Raw genomic sequence first — 16,338 nt, 5'->3', positions numbered from 1 at the left:
TCCAAGGTCTATATAAACTAAATATACAAGTCATTTGGAGTTTAAACCATTCTTGTTTGTATTTTTGTCACTATACCTGTGCAATTGCTTATCTTATAGCATTGATATATTTTTATATTGGCTGACTCAAAATATATATTTTTAAACCGGTTTCTACTGTCCCTTACAACAGGGCTAGTTGCAATATTTAACGGAATTTAAACAACAGCTGCTGACTATATTGATTTTAAATTTGAGGAGTTGAAGTCAAATCAACTTGGAGTAATAGAGGAAATAACAAAAAGCCTTGAAACGGTCCCAGTCCAAACTACTGTCAAAATAGATCAAATGCATTTTTCAATTGGAGAGAAACAAAAAAAAAGTTTTTTCATTCCTATATAAAAAAAAATAAAGTTAAATATTAACCTACGCACTTTTCATAAACATTTATTAATTATAGTTTTTGGGTACTTCTTTTTTTTTTGTATCCACATCTCATTGATTTCAAATCAATATTAAGAAAATATAATAATCACAATAATAATAACTACATACATATATAGATTCATTTAAGTTCGTTAAAATAATGAAAGGAAGTGATATAAACACATTGGAAAAAATTCAACAGTTGTAGTCCATTGTGCATTGTAATTTGTACGTCAATACAGTTTTTCGACTTGAGGTTGCGAAGGTTTATAATATTGTTCTGAGGAAATAATTTATATATTAATTAGACATCATTTACGACGTCATTGTTATTAAAAGAAAGAAAGAGGCAAACAACAGCATTAGCAAAGCAGTTTCCATGCCCCTCTACTGTCAAACCTCCTCATCAAAGCCATAATCCGTACAATAAATGTTTTGAAGCCTATAGGAAGGGCCTCCGCCTTTACATTTAACAGCAAATCTAAAATACATTAATATAAAACACATAAAAAATATAATTATTAATAGGTTTTATACAGGTGAGTATCGTTTTAAAAACTAGAATATGATGAAAAACACTAAAAATATTTTTTTCTGTTCAATATAACTAGGTCATAGACTTATAGTTGATAATATTGTAGAGAAAAACGCGTGCAAGGAGACAATAAAGGGGGGAAGACAAAAATATGGTATCATTGTTTAAAATACTGATGTGATTATCATCTGCCTGCTTTATTATGATTTTTGAGGGTATAACGAATGCTTATATAACAACATTAATGGACGTTGAGTTTATTTATTAGCAAAATGTTTAATGAAGATATACTACGTATAATGGACTTAGACATTTTTTCCCCGTTACAGTAGATTTGAAAACGTCACACTCCATGAAATTGTAATTTATTATGAACCTTATTCTCAGAATAATAGCTAATGAAACGACAAAGTAGAGTATTTGAAATATATTTGAAACTCAAAGTTTAGCTAAAAAGAAAGGCTTTAATTAAATATAATCTACATACTAAAAAATAAACCATTAAACATTTAAGTTAAATATACAAAATTAAACAATTTTAAAATCATATAACATCAGTAACAACATCCTCCATTAATTTAATGATGGTTCCTCGGGAATGGACGTGTTTACCCTTGTATTTCTCCATAAATTTTTTGAAGGTAGGATGATTAGCAATGGATAAAGTTATATTACATGCAATAAGCATCGTTGTGAGATCAAAGTTAAAGTCTGACTTGATGTATTCATCGTTAAATTGATTTTATAGATAAATATCCATACTCTTGTTATGAGATGAGGATAATGAGTGGCGTGTAATTCTAGACAGGGGACTAAAGGCACATTTATATCGACAAATCCGACAAACCATCTGTTTCTCATCCGGTAAGTATTTTCCAAATTCCTAGGCCTCCATTTTCAGAAATCCAGACAGAAGGCGACGTTATTTTTTGCATTTTATTCAGTTCTCTATCGACTATCCCCATCTAATATTATTATATTAATATTGAATAATAAAGGCGGGAATTATAACGTTCATGATTGATAGAAGAAGATGTATATTATTTAATCAATGATGCCATAAGTATTTCTTCTCTTCTCCTCGCACGCTTTTCTATTCTTACCAAAATTATCACCCTTAGTCATAGTGTTGGGAGATCATACCGCCATCGTATTACAATAAGTCGAAATCGAATCATCGTAGGCAATCTCTTGGACCTCCTTCGTAGCTGCCGTTACAAATCCTTTGTTTATATTAATTATCTTCGCCATCGCTGCAACGACCATCATATGGAATTTAACAATGTATTTATTGGCTAATGTATACCTCTAATCATCTACCATTAGACCATACTTAATTTGAGACTCTGATAGTTTTTTCCCAATATAAACATCCATTCTCTTCTTAAGTGAAGTGTCTTTTAATGGATTTATATTCCCCTAGAAAGTGGCTAAATTTTATATTATTATTGTTTCCCCACATCCAGAACACTTGAACATATTTCCTTCCAGCGTTCCTAGGTTCCCCACGTAGAACAATCGTGATTTTATTTTATATCTGTTGAGCGTTTGGCTCGAAGTTAGATGCTTGTCATAGATTCCATAGCAGAAATTTATCAGCTTGCCTGTCTCAATTCCAGTTCTTTTTAAAAGATGCACAAAATTCCCGGAATAACTTTTCGTCATCCCTGAGAACACATACTCGTGGCTAAACCATATTTTTAAGTTTAGTGTCAGTGCTTAATTATTCAGGACTCTACAGTCTTAGGACCGAAATGTGTAAGTTTTCGGACTTATATTCAAGACTGAATTAGACCGGACCAAGACTGAGCTGGAAATAACCGGAGTTTTTCAGTCCTAACTAAGGGTCATCTTCTCTCCTTCAAGAATGAAAGAATAATTATGGCAGTTTAATAAAATACTATATACGTTGCCAAAAGCAAGAAAACTAGGACTCTAGAAAAGACAATAGATTTACAACCCTACTTTTTGAATACTACAACAATAAAAATGGTTATAATCGATGGCCTTAGTACAATTAAGGACTCTAGGGAAATAGCAGGGATAAGAGAATCGGTGTCTAATTATAAAAATAGAAGGGGATTAATTGATATTAGTACTCATATTGTTAACAAGGAGTGACATTTTATGAATGAAGGCTACTTACTCTTAAAGTGTCCTTCTGTTTATTATTTTCTGATGACGTCATTATGGAACTACGTATATATCTTTCAATGTATCAAATGTCCTAATGAAATATATAACAGAAATTCAATTGGAAATCCCTTTTTATTCGCAGAAACTGAGGAAATAGGTCATTGTGAGTATTTTATTTAAAGACTTTCAATATTTTCACAGGAACCAATCAAAGAACAGAGTCCTTTTAGGGGGTGTATAAACTTTTATAAAAGGGTACATTGTATCAGTTAAAACTTTACGCAGAAACATCAAAGAGAACGGGTCATCAATATACTTCATGTTCAAGTACAGAAAGCTATATATTTTATTCATTGTCAGTAAGTTGATATTTAATTTATTCAAGATTATGACTTAAATATAAGTCTTTTGGGATCTAATAATCCTCAAAAATATTTGTTGATTTTTTTAATTGGGCCTTTGAAAAATCTTTTACTTGTTTTACAGTTTGAACAGCTGTACTTTAGACATGTGTCAGAGTTATAAGTCCAAAATAATGATTGTCGATATATACAATTTGTTAAAATAAAACAGAATTTAATTATTTTACGGTATTACAATTGTGCTACACGTCAAAATGAACTTAATTTGCATGGACTGGGACCACTTATTCGTCTGGACAGCATACATACCGAATTTTGCTGTCAAGAATGTACAACTTGCCTGTAAACCCTAAAACTAAATATCCTCCATTGTTGGTGTATATTCAAACTGTGTCTCAAATTGGCAAGATAGTTAGGGATGGAATGGACGACATTATAAATCCCTGGATTTAAACAAATTATCCCTATGAAGAATTTTTTTCGACATACACTCCCAAAAAAGCTGAAAACTTATTTTATTGGAGAATGGGAGGAAATGAACCCTGAAAAAATCCATGGAGCTTGTCGAACTTATCTCAAAAATTGCGTAGCTTATGAGGGCTTAAGCTTAGAGTTTTAATTTAGTTATATTTATATTCCAAACTTTAATATTTATATTTATATGTATTAAATAGTTATACATACTTATTTGGTAAATACAAGAGCATTTGAAGCAAAACTCTTATTCCAGCAAGAAGACCTAAAAAATACTCAAAAGTGGGATTGGTTAAGACAACTTGGCAAAATTTTGCCTCTATTGGAACCCTATTCCCTTTAGAATACGATTCTCTTGACTATGGGATGTGGAGTGTAATCGAGAGGAAGGCTTGTGCCACTTACGTGAAGAAAACCTTAAAAGTCTTCAAGCCTTGCATCAAGACCATGTTTGAGGATGTTTTTCAGATTTAATTGTTTATATGAAGTTAAATAAATTACGTGTAGTAAAAATAAATCCAGTATTTTTTCGTTAGATGGATTAAGAAAAGTTATTTTCCAATGTATAAAGACGATTGGTTAATTCTAGATGACGTCAGAAAGATAATATTTCCTAAAAGATGGTTTTGTGTTTTTTTTTTGTCACGTTAGAAAATGTGAATAGTATTTATGGCCTATACTGTACCAGCGAATCACTTGGTAATTTGATTTCGTTGATTCCATTCCAGTTATTTTAATGTCAAAAGATGAATTACACTCTGGAAGGCCAATTTTAGGAAATGTGGGTACAATAATGAAAATTGTGGTGTCAGACAGCTACGTTAGCTCTCTTTTGATTGCCAAGGATATATACAATCATGGAAATTTGTCTCAATACTTCACTTTTCTAATTATCTTGAATAAGTTGAGCTTCAGAAAACGAATTGCAGGGGCATACTTGACATGGAAAAAAAGGATTAATGTATTCCCCCTTAATTTCATGCAACAAAAAACAACACAAAACTTTCCCTTCCCTACAAAAATTAATGTACTTTGATCTACCTATGTATACGTTCTTTAAACTTTTCATGATAATTTAATATGTAACTCAAATTAATAATATATATTCAAAAAATTCCCATAAAAGTAGATTCTTAAAGAAAAATACTAATATTCTTTGTATCTTAATATGTTGGAGGGGAATAAAATTAGGTAACTTTCAAAACGTTTGATGTGTAATTACACATAAATGTTACACATGTAATAATTATCATTTTAAAATAGTGTGTTCTCAGTTGAACTACAGCAGAATATAATAGAGAATTCTTGAAAAAATAAATTACCTCGTTTTACATATTCTGTTTGAAGTCGTCAAATTGAGCATGTACGTATATAAAAAGGTTGATTCAATTATTATGAAAGAATGTCAAATATGTGTGTAGATAAGAGGTTAAAATCTTATAAATAAATAATGTAATTTGCTGAAAAGGGATGAAATAATGTAAACATATCTATGTTTTGAAAGCTTTTCAATTTTGCTTGGATTACAAAAGAATGCCTTACAAACAGACTTGAACTGATAAACTAGTCTGTATTATATGGAGCCAATAGCTGACAAATTTCTCCTGTTGCTCAGGAGAATCATCAAGCAAGAGAGTAAATCGACAATGGGAAATGTTATTTCTTAATATCTTAGAACCCTTCGGTGCAGGGAGATTTATAATTTAGCCTCCTGTGTTTAAAAGAATTGTGTTATAGCCTTCAAAAAAAAATATATATAATTGCAAAAATAAAAAAGTAATGGAGAATAATGTCATGGGGGAAAAAATAACCCCTGATAATTGGTTTATTTCAGCAAATATTGCCAAATTTATTTCTGTAAAGATTTTTGGAAATTAAAAAATACTAAAGTTTAATAACTATAAGTCCAAAATGCATGGTTTTTTGGCATTTTTTTCTTAAAAATTGACTCTTGATGAAAAAAAGAGAGAGAAAAAGAATAATTATATAGAAAACTCGCAGAAACACACTTTTAAAAATAGCCCATTAAAAAGATGTTACTTATATATATAGCTTACTTGGTGTTTTCCGTACATTTGATGTAAAATAATTACCCCCTTTTGATACTCTTAAAAATACCATATGAAAATACTGATTTTGGTCAATATAAAGTAATTTTTTCAAATGTTTGACCTAGTGATTTATTTATTTTATTTGCTAGCTTACCATGTTCCTTCTTCAAACGTAATGAAGATGGAAGATTCATAATAAGATTAACTTGCTAATTCGCTCCTTTCTGTGTTGTGATCAAAAACATAATTTTTTTCCATTTTTATTCGTATATAAGAAACATGCTCCCTTTTTCCATTTGCTGAATAATTCGTTTTTTTTGGTTTTGTTATTTTTTTCGTACATTATCGAATCATCAACCCATACTTTTAAAAAGCAAACTTTAAAACACGTGGAATCGATCTTGCTTTATGAAAAAATCAACTTATTTGCAAAAAATCAAACTTGAACTCTAGAGCCACGGAATTTGGTCTGATCAGAATTGAATATGACTTTACGTACGTAACTCAAAATTCTGAACAACTTTTATAGTATGTCTAAAGTCTGTACCTGTCTCCATTTTTGAAATAAATTTTTTTTTTTTTTTTTTTTTTCAAAATGAGACAAACATCACACACAACAATAAATTATTTTAATTATATATATGATGACAAATATTTCAGTTCAAATTCAGTTTAGATGTGACCAATTTATATATAAACGAATCTTGTGACAAATTTTTACATACTTTATTTCATCTACGAATCCAATAATCTATTATAAATCTATTTTTTTTCTTTTTGCATCTTGGAAAAAAAAAAAAATTAAACTGCAATTAATCCATTTTTTTTTTTTTTTTCACCATAACTTTTTAATTTCGATTAAATTTAGAAAACGTTTTTATTGGTAAAGTTGTAGTTTGAGACGCAAATCCCCTTTCGATTTATAACTCAACCCCCTATTTGGTCTCATTGGATATGGTTTGAGATCATTATGACCCTCTTCTGACATTTTTTACCTTAACGAATCTTTGTCATGCTTTCTTTCTTATAGAGTATCATAAATCATTTTAGCAAGTGACTAGCTATTAAGAGGCCATTATGCCTTGCTATAGGCATATAGGTATAAATCACTCCTTTAACTTCTTTCCCTTGTCATAAATTTATAGACATGCTCATAAATATTGAATAAATGCAAGATTATTTTAGTCCAATGGGTTTTTCCCTTGTCTACCTTTCATTTTGATAAACATATTTTCAAAAAGATATGAATACAATAAGAAAAAACCTTTTATGTGTAAGGTTGTGCAAGAACATCACAACGAAGGACACATTGTAGTTTGGATTTGTTTTTCATTTCTACAAACTCAAGCCTAAAGTACATTAATGTTTTTTTCTCTTTTTGTTTATCATAATTAGAAATGAAAATAATCATCATGATCTTCAATAGTCATACTCCTAGAATGAGAATATTGGAAAAATTATCCTATTTTTGTACAAACCCCTAGTTGTAAGAACTTCTACAGCAATTTTGGGAATACAAATAATTTTTGAGTATCCTAAACTCCGTTGAATCAAGATTGGATCTCCATGGTTTGGACATTTTGAGTCTCTATTGAATTTGAAGAGTCACACATATACTGATAAAGTACTCTATCCAAATACAATCGAAAAAAATAATGTCAAGTTAGCTGATTCTCTGTTTCATCACAGCATCATTGATACCCTATAGATGTACTCTAAAGTGAACCCCCAATTTCTTCAAACATTCCCTTTTCTGATTCGTAATAATTGGAACATTTTGAATGAGATATCACTTGTCAATGGCTGTAGGGAACAAAATCCCATACAAAATATGGACAATGAACAAATCAATTTTTTGAAAGATTTTGAAGATTGGATAAAGAGGTGGGAGTTGATTAAAAACCAGGACTTTCGAGGGAGCCTTCCATTGCAACACAAACGCTAAACTTTTGCTTATATAGAGCTTACTCAAGAAATTCTTCAAAACTATGCTTTGAATTTTGTCTTTTTAGGTGTTATTCAAAGTGACTTCATTAAAGTAAGATTTAGAAGTTATAGACAGTTGGCTGGTGTAAATTAATCTTTGTCAGGGAATTACTGCTTGAAAGGGGGGGAAAAATATTTTTTTTAAGTCACTCATCAAGTTTTTTTAAAAGAAAATAAGTGATATTAATGAAGTATTGTTTAAAGAAGATGCAACCCATAATATGAAAAAATCGATTAAGCTTCTTTCAATGTTAGACGTTGATATTTTAATGGAATGTGATTGCGAATAAATGAATACAAATTTATTATTTTTTAAGAATTGATCGAAACCTCAAAATACCTTGGTCATGTAATTGTTTTCAATACAAATTTTGTTCACTGTAATACTTTCTTAATGTTAATTTTGAAGAAGGATTTATGGATAATTAGTCTCAAACGGTCAAAGATTCTTTCATCAATATGATAAATCGAGGAGACCTTGTATATTCTTCTGATTCTATTTATTTAAATTGTATCATTTCCAGGAATCTATATGAATTAATTACACAAAATACAGCAATATTTTTAAATTGTGCTAATCAAAAAAATACATTTGTATACATCATTTAAATGATTTATCATGAAAACAGTGAGTTTTTGGATAATATTAAATTTATGTGTAATATTTGCGACAATAATTTTGACTTTTATATTTCTAAAATTTCTAGAACTTTCATTGATATTTTTATAAAAAACTCTACAAATGAATGTAATAGCATGATTTATAAAACTAAGACAAAAAAAAATCATTTGCCTTAAGCAAGAATAGTTCAAAATAGCAAAATTCAATTAAAATAATAATTATTATTATATAATGATTCGGAGAAAATTGTTCAATAAAGTATAATATGACTTAATACTATTTTTTGAGTTATTCTATGTAAATAGTACAATTTTACTACAGATGATTTTGCCCCCAACAAGCAAAAAGGGAAACATAACGCTCACTCAATATAAATAACGTACTCCTTGGATAGTGTTTTCATTTGTAAATTAATACACTTCCTTCTGTATTCACTCTCTCCTTTTTTTATAAATACAGGCCTGAGTTTGTATACTCGCTATTTAGGTGTGCTCAACTTTTCTCTAGTACTCTTTGGGTGTTCTGACAGTCTTTTTTGTATTATATAACAAAAATGCTGTATACTGAGAACAATTTACACAGCGCCCTCTATATGATTAACATACACTTACATTCGATGTATATTAAAGAATTAGTAATATTATAAAGAACGGGCCAAGGAATTCGTTAGACCAGAGAGATTGGAGATTGAAATAAATAAGGGAACAGATTTCTACGTCGTGACGTCAACAGAGAGATGATCGATACTACGTCATATACGTAGTATATTCAATGTTGCCAAGTGGGTTTAAGCAAAGTCACCTTGGTATACTTCTAAAATCGGCTAATAATGAGATAGATTAAACAAAAAACAGCTGAAACATGGGGTAAATATTTTTTTATATAAATAGATACATGCTCATATCTGTTAAGAAGTAGTGTATTACCTGATTCAGGATCTATTTTATACCTTAGCTTGGTTTTTATTAGATTCATTTGGTTGAATACCCTTTTAACCTCAGCATTGGAATGAAACAATCTAAAAAAAATTAAGGTAACAGACTTTAAGCACAGCAAAATAATTTAGAATAGACAAATCCTTGTATATGAAATCCTCTGACAACATTTTGCTTTTTTTTTGTTTCTAGCCATTTGACAAGGACTATTAGGCCATTGAATTTCTACTTTTATGATGTTCTCTCAAAATATTTCCAAAGTTGTTATGAAAGGGTCTATGGAAATTTTTGCACGAGACACAATGCACTTCCAGCACTAAACATTGACATTGTTTTCAATACTTTCATATTCTCTGGAAGCCTATTTCTTTGTTCTTAAATAAGCATCATTATAAATTGAAAACATTGATCCCTGATATTCTTATCTTGATCCTCTTACAAGTGATGGGTCATATTGGAGGAGAAATTTTCAGCTTCATTTTATAGGGACAATTTAGGAACAAGGTATTCTTCCAGATTATAGGTGAAAGGATCAATTCGATGCTGATTAGGTGGAAGTATCACTTTATTTACCAAATTTTCAACAAAAGAGTCAAGTTTTAAGCAATTTGGTAGGATCACTATCATTTTGAATCAAAAATAGTGTTAATTCTTTATAAATCATTCTGCACAGATCTCAAAAATAGCAAATAACCGTGATTATATTCATCGCTGTATAAAGAGTGGATCATCTCCGATGTGTAACACCTTATGGAGGATTTGGTTTAAAGCTTTAGTATAACTAAAATGCCTTTTTAGCTCCAACCATTGTTCACTAACTCTTTGCAGAATCTATTGATAAATATTTTGTCTGGTTCATGTCCATCATTTATTGGTTTGAATAAATTTGCATAAGCCTGCTGTCTTGAGAAAGATCTAGCAAACCAGTTATAGCTTTCGCTAAAAAGGAAATATAGATACTTAGGCATTGTATCAGAAATTGCGTGTGAAACATCCAACCACAACGAATTTGCACTAATGCAGGAGCGCCTTCTTTTAGTTTTCTGTAGACCCGAAATCATACAAAAATCGCCTAAGCTATTGCAAAAATTAGCTAAAATTTCCAACCATCAGTTAGATGATATTTTCTATGGTTAGATAAGTCCAAAATAAGCTAGCCCGGGAACACTGAGTATAAGTATACTGAATGAAATATTGAAGAAAAAGAAACGAGTGAGCGAGGAGTGAAGATAGGAAAGAAAAAACACGCCCTCAAAAAAGAGGTTTGCCTGTTGATTGTTTTTTATTCTTTTTTAAAATACTGTGGGAATACTTTTAATTCATTCTAACTATATACTTGTCAAATATTATAGCTATATCTTACTTCGATAGCTACATGAATTAATAAACAACAACATTTGTAGTAAATTATATCATCTCTGGGTTTAATAAATTAGTTATATTGTTTAAAAAAAATAGAATTAGTTATATTGTCAATGATAAAATTGGTCAATGTTTGGTTGGGTTCAATAAAAAAAAAGTCATCTAACAGTATTCAAAGTCGATGAGTAGTAGATTTTCCTTTGAATAAACTTATTTGTCGACGTTTAAAGTTAGTGATGTTTCTTAGTTTGAGTACAATACGATCCCAAAGTAATCTGGACAAAACCCTCACGAATTTTACTAATATAAAAAAGTGTATTCATTCTTTAGAGGGCTTTCTCCCCTAATTAAAATTAACTCAATTAAAAGACAAATTTACTGCGGTGTTGTTTTTAATTTCCAGGTTTTCTTGTTTGTATACTTAAAAACAAATGCTAGGATTCAAAAATAAAAAATATACTTCAAATTTCTTATAAAACAGCTGTAGAAATATTTATTTGTAATAGCCTTGTGCCTATATCATATATTTTTTTAAATAAATCCAGTTCACACTTGCAACATACATTTTAATAAGAAGTCCTTTTTACAGGTTAAAATTTTAGTAGTCTATGTTGAACAAATCATTGAGTAGTTCCTCAAAAGATCTCAAAAAATATGGACATTTTTCTATACCTTTGTGTGAAGATTATTATATTAGCTCAAATGGAATTAGTCTCTGGAATTGGCAAGTCCTTGGCAATTTATCTGATTAAAATATCATTGTATAAGTTCAGAACGAAATTGATTTTATTGGAATTATATTCAGTTTTAACTTTTGTCCTCAATTTATAAAGTTGTATTTACAGATAGTTTTTTCTTTCTTTCCATTCTAGATTCTTATACAAATTGTGTAAAGCCAGGAAAACATTTAGATGGATGCACATCAACCAGTAATCGAATTTTTGTAGGGGAACAAGTTACCAAAGGAGCAATTCCATGGCAAGTCCTGCTTCGACTAAGTAGTGACAATTCATATTTCGGCGCTTGTGGAGGGACAATCATAAGTCATCAGTTTGTTCTCACTGCAGCACACTGTTTTATCTACCCTACAGGAGTTAACAAGTCATGGAATATAAAATTAGACATTTCATACGTAAGAGGCAACCCTGTTTGGCTTGTGTCTTTTAAAAATAACGTCGGTCTTTTATAATCGTAGATTATGTCAGGCTCAACTAAATTTGACAATGGCCAAAGACATGCCATAAAGAAATTAATTGTTCATCCGGGATATGCATGGAAATTAATTTCAAATTTGGGTTTTCTACTAACAAATGATGTAGCTATTGTTAAAGTGAGTCCGTCGTTTGTATACGGGGAAAATGTGAAAGCTCTTTGCTTAGCTAAAGTTGGTTTGTCCATCCCAGAAGGATCGACGCTTACCGGTGAGTCTATAGCACAAATATTAATTAAAATTATTCAACTCTTGGTTTAAACGTAGTAAGCGGATGGGGAATCATGGAATATTCCAGAATAAATAACGGGTTGCCTGAATTTAGTCAGACCCTTATGAGGACAGAGCTGAAAACAATAAGTTTCAGAAGGGGAAAGTGTAGATACAATAAGTATTATCGTCACAATAAATATGCTAAAATTTGTACATACAATCCACCACATGATTCTTGTAATGGAGATAGTGGAGGTCCTATTACAATGGCTGTTGATGGGCAATGTGTTCTAGTTGGGATTGTTTCTGAAGGAGGTATTTGTGGATCGGTTGATTATGGGGCGCTTATAGTGAATGTATCATTTTACAGGACTTGGATATTGAAACAGATTGAGGAAAGTCGAGTATTATTTTTTCCAAATTTTCTTACAGATACATTTAAGTTAATTTAATAGTATTTTAAATTGCAGGATTTTTGCGAATATCCAAGACCTTCACGATTTTTTCAAGTTATAAAAAAGAGTAAAAGAATCAATTAAAGTTATTGGCCTCGATTTTATGTATTAATATATACTTAAGTATATGATGTTATCCTTTGAAAGCTAAATATTAATACTAAATATATTTATGGTAGGTCAAATAAAAACAATCTTGAAGAAATTTACAGTTTGATGTACTTTATAAATTCATATCTTTATTTATAATGGATTACCTCTATGTAAGTGTAAAAAAAGTTCTGGAGAATCTTTATACTCAAAACGCGTACAATATTTATGTATAGGGTGTATGGATGTTACAAGGCAATTTGAATTCTTTTTAAGCTGGAAAGTGCCTTTAATAGGATGCTTCAATTTTCCAAAAGTATTAACCTTCTCTAATGATATTGCCATGGATGTTTGTTAGTGAACCTTAGTAATTGATAAAATACCTAAGCAATACTTTAAATCATGGTTACGTCATTTTAAGGATATAGAACTGACCTTGGTGCAGCTCAAGCTGACAGCCTTGACTATTTGTACCTAAGAAATCAGGAAGTCTTTTAAAAATACAACATTGCTCCTTTTATTAACCAATAGAGAAGTATAAACAACAATGCATCAAATTAAAAGCATAAAAGTGATTAGGAATAAAGACTTGACGTCTTCTGACGCTTAATCTCGGAAGTGTTGGGGGTTGGGTCAAAATTCCTCAACGATCAGAGGGAAATCTGCCCGTTTTGCAATGTAGCGAGTGAAACTCTGCAGGGTTTTATAAAAGTCGTATGAGGGGGATCTCACATGACCTGCTAGAGAATTTCGTGGCAGTAACAGATGAAGATGTATTTTTAGGGGACTGTAACTTGTAAAGGAGGAAGTTTAAATTAACAGAATAAATGTGGGAAGAATTTATACTTAACCACTTTTGAAAAGTAGTTCAACTATCGCTTACTCTCAGAACATTGGCGGTCGAGGTTCAATTCTTCATTGAACATAGGAATATCTACCTGTTTCAAGTGAGTGAGATTACCAAGCATCTTTTCAGCTGGACAGAAGTCGACGAGAGGTTATTCTTGATTGTACACTCGTATATCTCATATATAAGTAAAAACTTTTAAGAATTGGGGTTGTTTTCTGATTGCTTTCTCTAAAATGGGTTTCTATATTTGAAATATTGGGAATCACTGGTCCCTAAGTTGAGATATAACCCCTAAAGACCAATGGTTTTTCACAATCGGTCTTGGTCCGAGTCCCAACACTATTAATTACCTATAACCTACCATACAACATGCTGAGAAAGAGTTTCCTAAAAGTAATTACAATTTCATTTATCATCTTTTCATATTGGTAGGTATAGTATGAGCAAATATCTTAAGATTTATTATCCCCTAGTTTTCTTTTGACTTTAATTCTATTATTCATTTTGTGGGGGAGAACTTTCTGTAATTTAATTGTACGATTACTTATTTCTTCATTTAATATTTTCGTAGGTTTTTTAATATATATATTATTTTTTTTACTTTTGTATTAAAACGAAATTCAAATGAATAGATTAAATAATATAGAATTCATGTTATACCCTATAACACAATAGGGTTTTTTCCCCTCTTATGAACAAAAGACTCTTATGAAGAGAAGGCTTGAATTTACATTCAATTCAAATATAATTGAGGTTTAATTATATAAATATGTATTAGAGAAAGAGTAAGAAAATATCAATGACAGGGATATATTAAATATATATACGTGTACATTCAATAGGGATGGAGTCTTTAACAAATAGTTAAATCGATTTTTATTCTGTTTCAATCCATGGACCGAATTTATTTTTGCAAGAAACTTCAAATTATGGATTATTTGTCACTATTAATTCAGTAAATCATTTCATCGCAGAAGAAAATCACTCGGTAGCCGTGATGTTCAAGGTCATTAATAAGGCTTCTACAACGCTTCATACGGAATTGTTAATACTTTTGCGTAATGAATGACCTCTCTTCAAGCATATTTCACTTCCACCAAGCTTCCTTGACCATCATTGACACAGTATTTATATTTCTTTTATTAAAAAAAATTGGACAGCTAATGTGAAATTTTCCTAACATTCAAAAATGTTCACAGTTTATAATCATATTTCTAATTGTTGGTCCTTGTTGAACTGAGAGTAAAATTGCAGATCGATATCAGAGTAATTCCTAAATGAGAGGAATGGAACAAAAATTATGTTACGTCTATACGAATTTATGGTCGGCTAAAGTGTCTATTAATATTCAAAAATGTAATGATATCCTTTTGAATACGTAGAGTCAGTTGCTTCAAAGTAGATAGAGCCAACTGACGAAAACAGTTGTATATAAATTCGTAGTATCTTTATTTATTTCAAACAACGAGAAGGGAGTCTTTTTTTTTTTTTTTATCTCGATATAGTGGGCAGCTATGATGTGTCAATACGGAAAAATTGAATTTAGTTATTGCAAACTTGCTAGACACACACAAAAAACGAGTCGTAGTGGCTTACTTATGAGTTCTATACATAGATGCAGAGGGCCCAGTTTTTTCTGAGCACCCTCATCGATAGAATAAATAAAATTTTAATTAAAAAAAAAATAAAGTTGCAGATTCTTAATAGATATGTAAGATACTATGATGCCCAAACAGAAAAATACAATTTGATCATTTCATGTCAAATCAACCAAACCAAGAAAAAAAAAAAAATAATAATCTAGCCTCTCAGATTTAGATGATTTTTGACAAGCAAGCTTAAAATTTATTATTAAATCTAGTGTGCCAAATTTCAACATATAATTTTTAGTCGTTCATGAGATATAAATTCTTATCCTGTTCCCTTTTTTGACCAAAATTTTGATGGTCACTTTTATGTTTTATTAACGGTCTCTACTGTTTCTTGTATATCCTTTAATCCAAGAGATCTTACCTATTGAAAGTTGATTATTGAATATTTAGAAGTGTGAGAATTCCAAAAAAAAAGTCAAAAATAGAATTTTTAAGTTTGTAATATCCTCAATTTTGATTTTAAGATAAATAATTCTGATATAGACTGACCAGTCCTTGATCAAGACTAAAAAAAATTCCATCTATGTAGGGGTATCAAAGTGCAAAAAAAACATGTCGCAATTTTTCATATTTCTGAGGGTGGAATCTCAAAGTTAGATTACTTTTCTCTGGAAACTTTGTCCATTTTATGAATATGCTTCTTTCTTAAACTTATAAAATATGATTAAAATCTACATACAAAAAAGAACTAAAAAAAACAAACAATAGCTCATAATATTGATAAGAAGGTGACAAATTTCACCAAATATGTGTAGATTATAGTACATCATTTGTTAATAAAGATGGACAGAGTTTTGAAATTGTTTTTTTCATTCTTTTTTTTTAGAATGGAAACTTTTGTTCTGTCGTTTTTGTTAGTACTATTATCAGAATGGCGTTTCTAGTCCCTTTTGAGGGGTTTCAAGTCCCCCAAACACAAAAGTATGCCATTAGATACTTTAATTAATGGATTATAATTTATTTAAAAATAAATAAAGCTCTTAATTAATTTTTTTTCATG

The 16,338-nt window shown here is 30.1% G+C and overlaps 1 protein-coding gene across 2 annotated transcripts in view; it reads left to right on the top strand.

The window, feature by feature from the left end:
- The window catches only part of LOC121126087 (venom peptide isomerase heavy chain), a 157,000-nt gene extending 144,049 nt beyond the window's left edge, over positions 1 to 12,951 (top strand). The window contains exons 1-4 of one of the 2 annotated variants that reach the window (XM_071891766.1): positions 11,439 to 11,592; positions 11,741 to 12,000; positions 12,064 to 12,289; positions 12,346 to 12,951. In XM_071891766.1, the coding sequence (XP_071747867.1) occupies positions 11,523 to 11,592; positions 11,741 to 12,000; positions 12,064 to 12,289; positions 12,346 to 12,743 (954 nt within the window). In that variant the 5' untranslated portion in view covers positions 11,439 to 11,522 and the 3' untranslated portion in view covers positions 12,744 to 12,951. Of the gene's footprint in view, positions 1 to 11,438; positions 11,593 to 11,740; positions 12,001 to 12,063; positions 12,290 to 12,345 lie in introns of those variants that run through there. The other variant, XM_071891767.1, reaches the window with a different exon arrangement.
- Positions 12,952 to 16,338: the final 3,387 nt, after the last annotated feature.

This window comes from Lepeophtheirus salmonis, chromosome 11 (genome assembly GCF_016086655.4).
Source record: "Lepeophtheirus salmonis chromosome 11, UVic_Lsal_1.4, whole genome shotgun sequence".
Taxonomy (NCBI): Eukaryota; Metazoa; Arthropoda; class Copepoda; order Siphonostomatoida; family Caligidae; genus Lepeophtheirus; species Lepeophtheirus salmonis.
The sequence above is the reverse complement of the archived record's forward strand: the minus strand, read 5'-3'. Positions and strand labels throughout refer to the sequence as shown.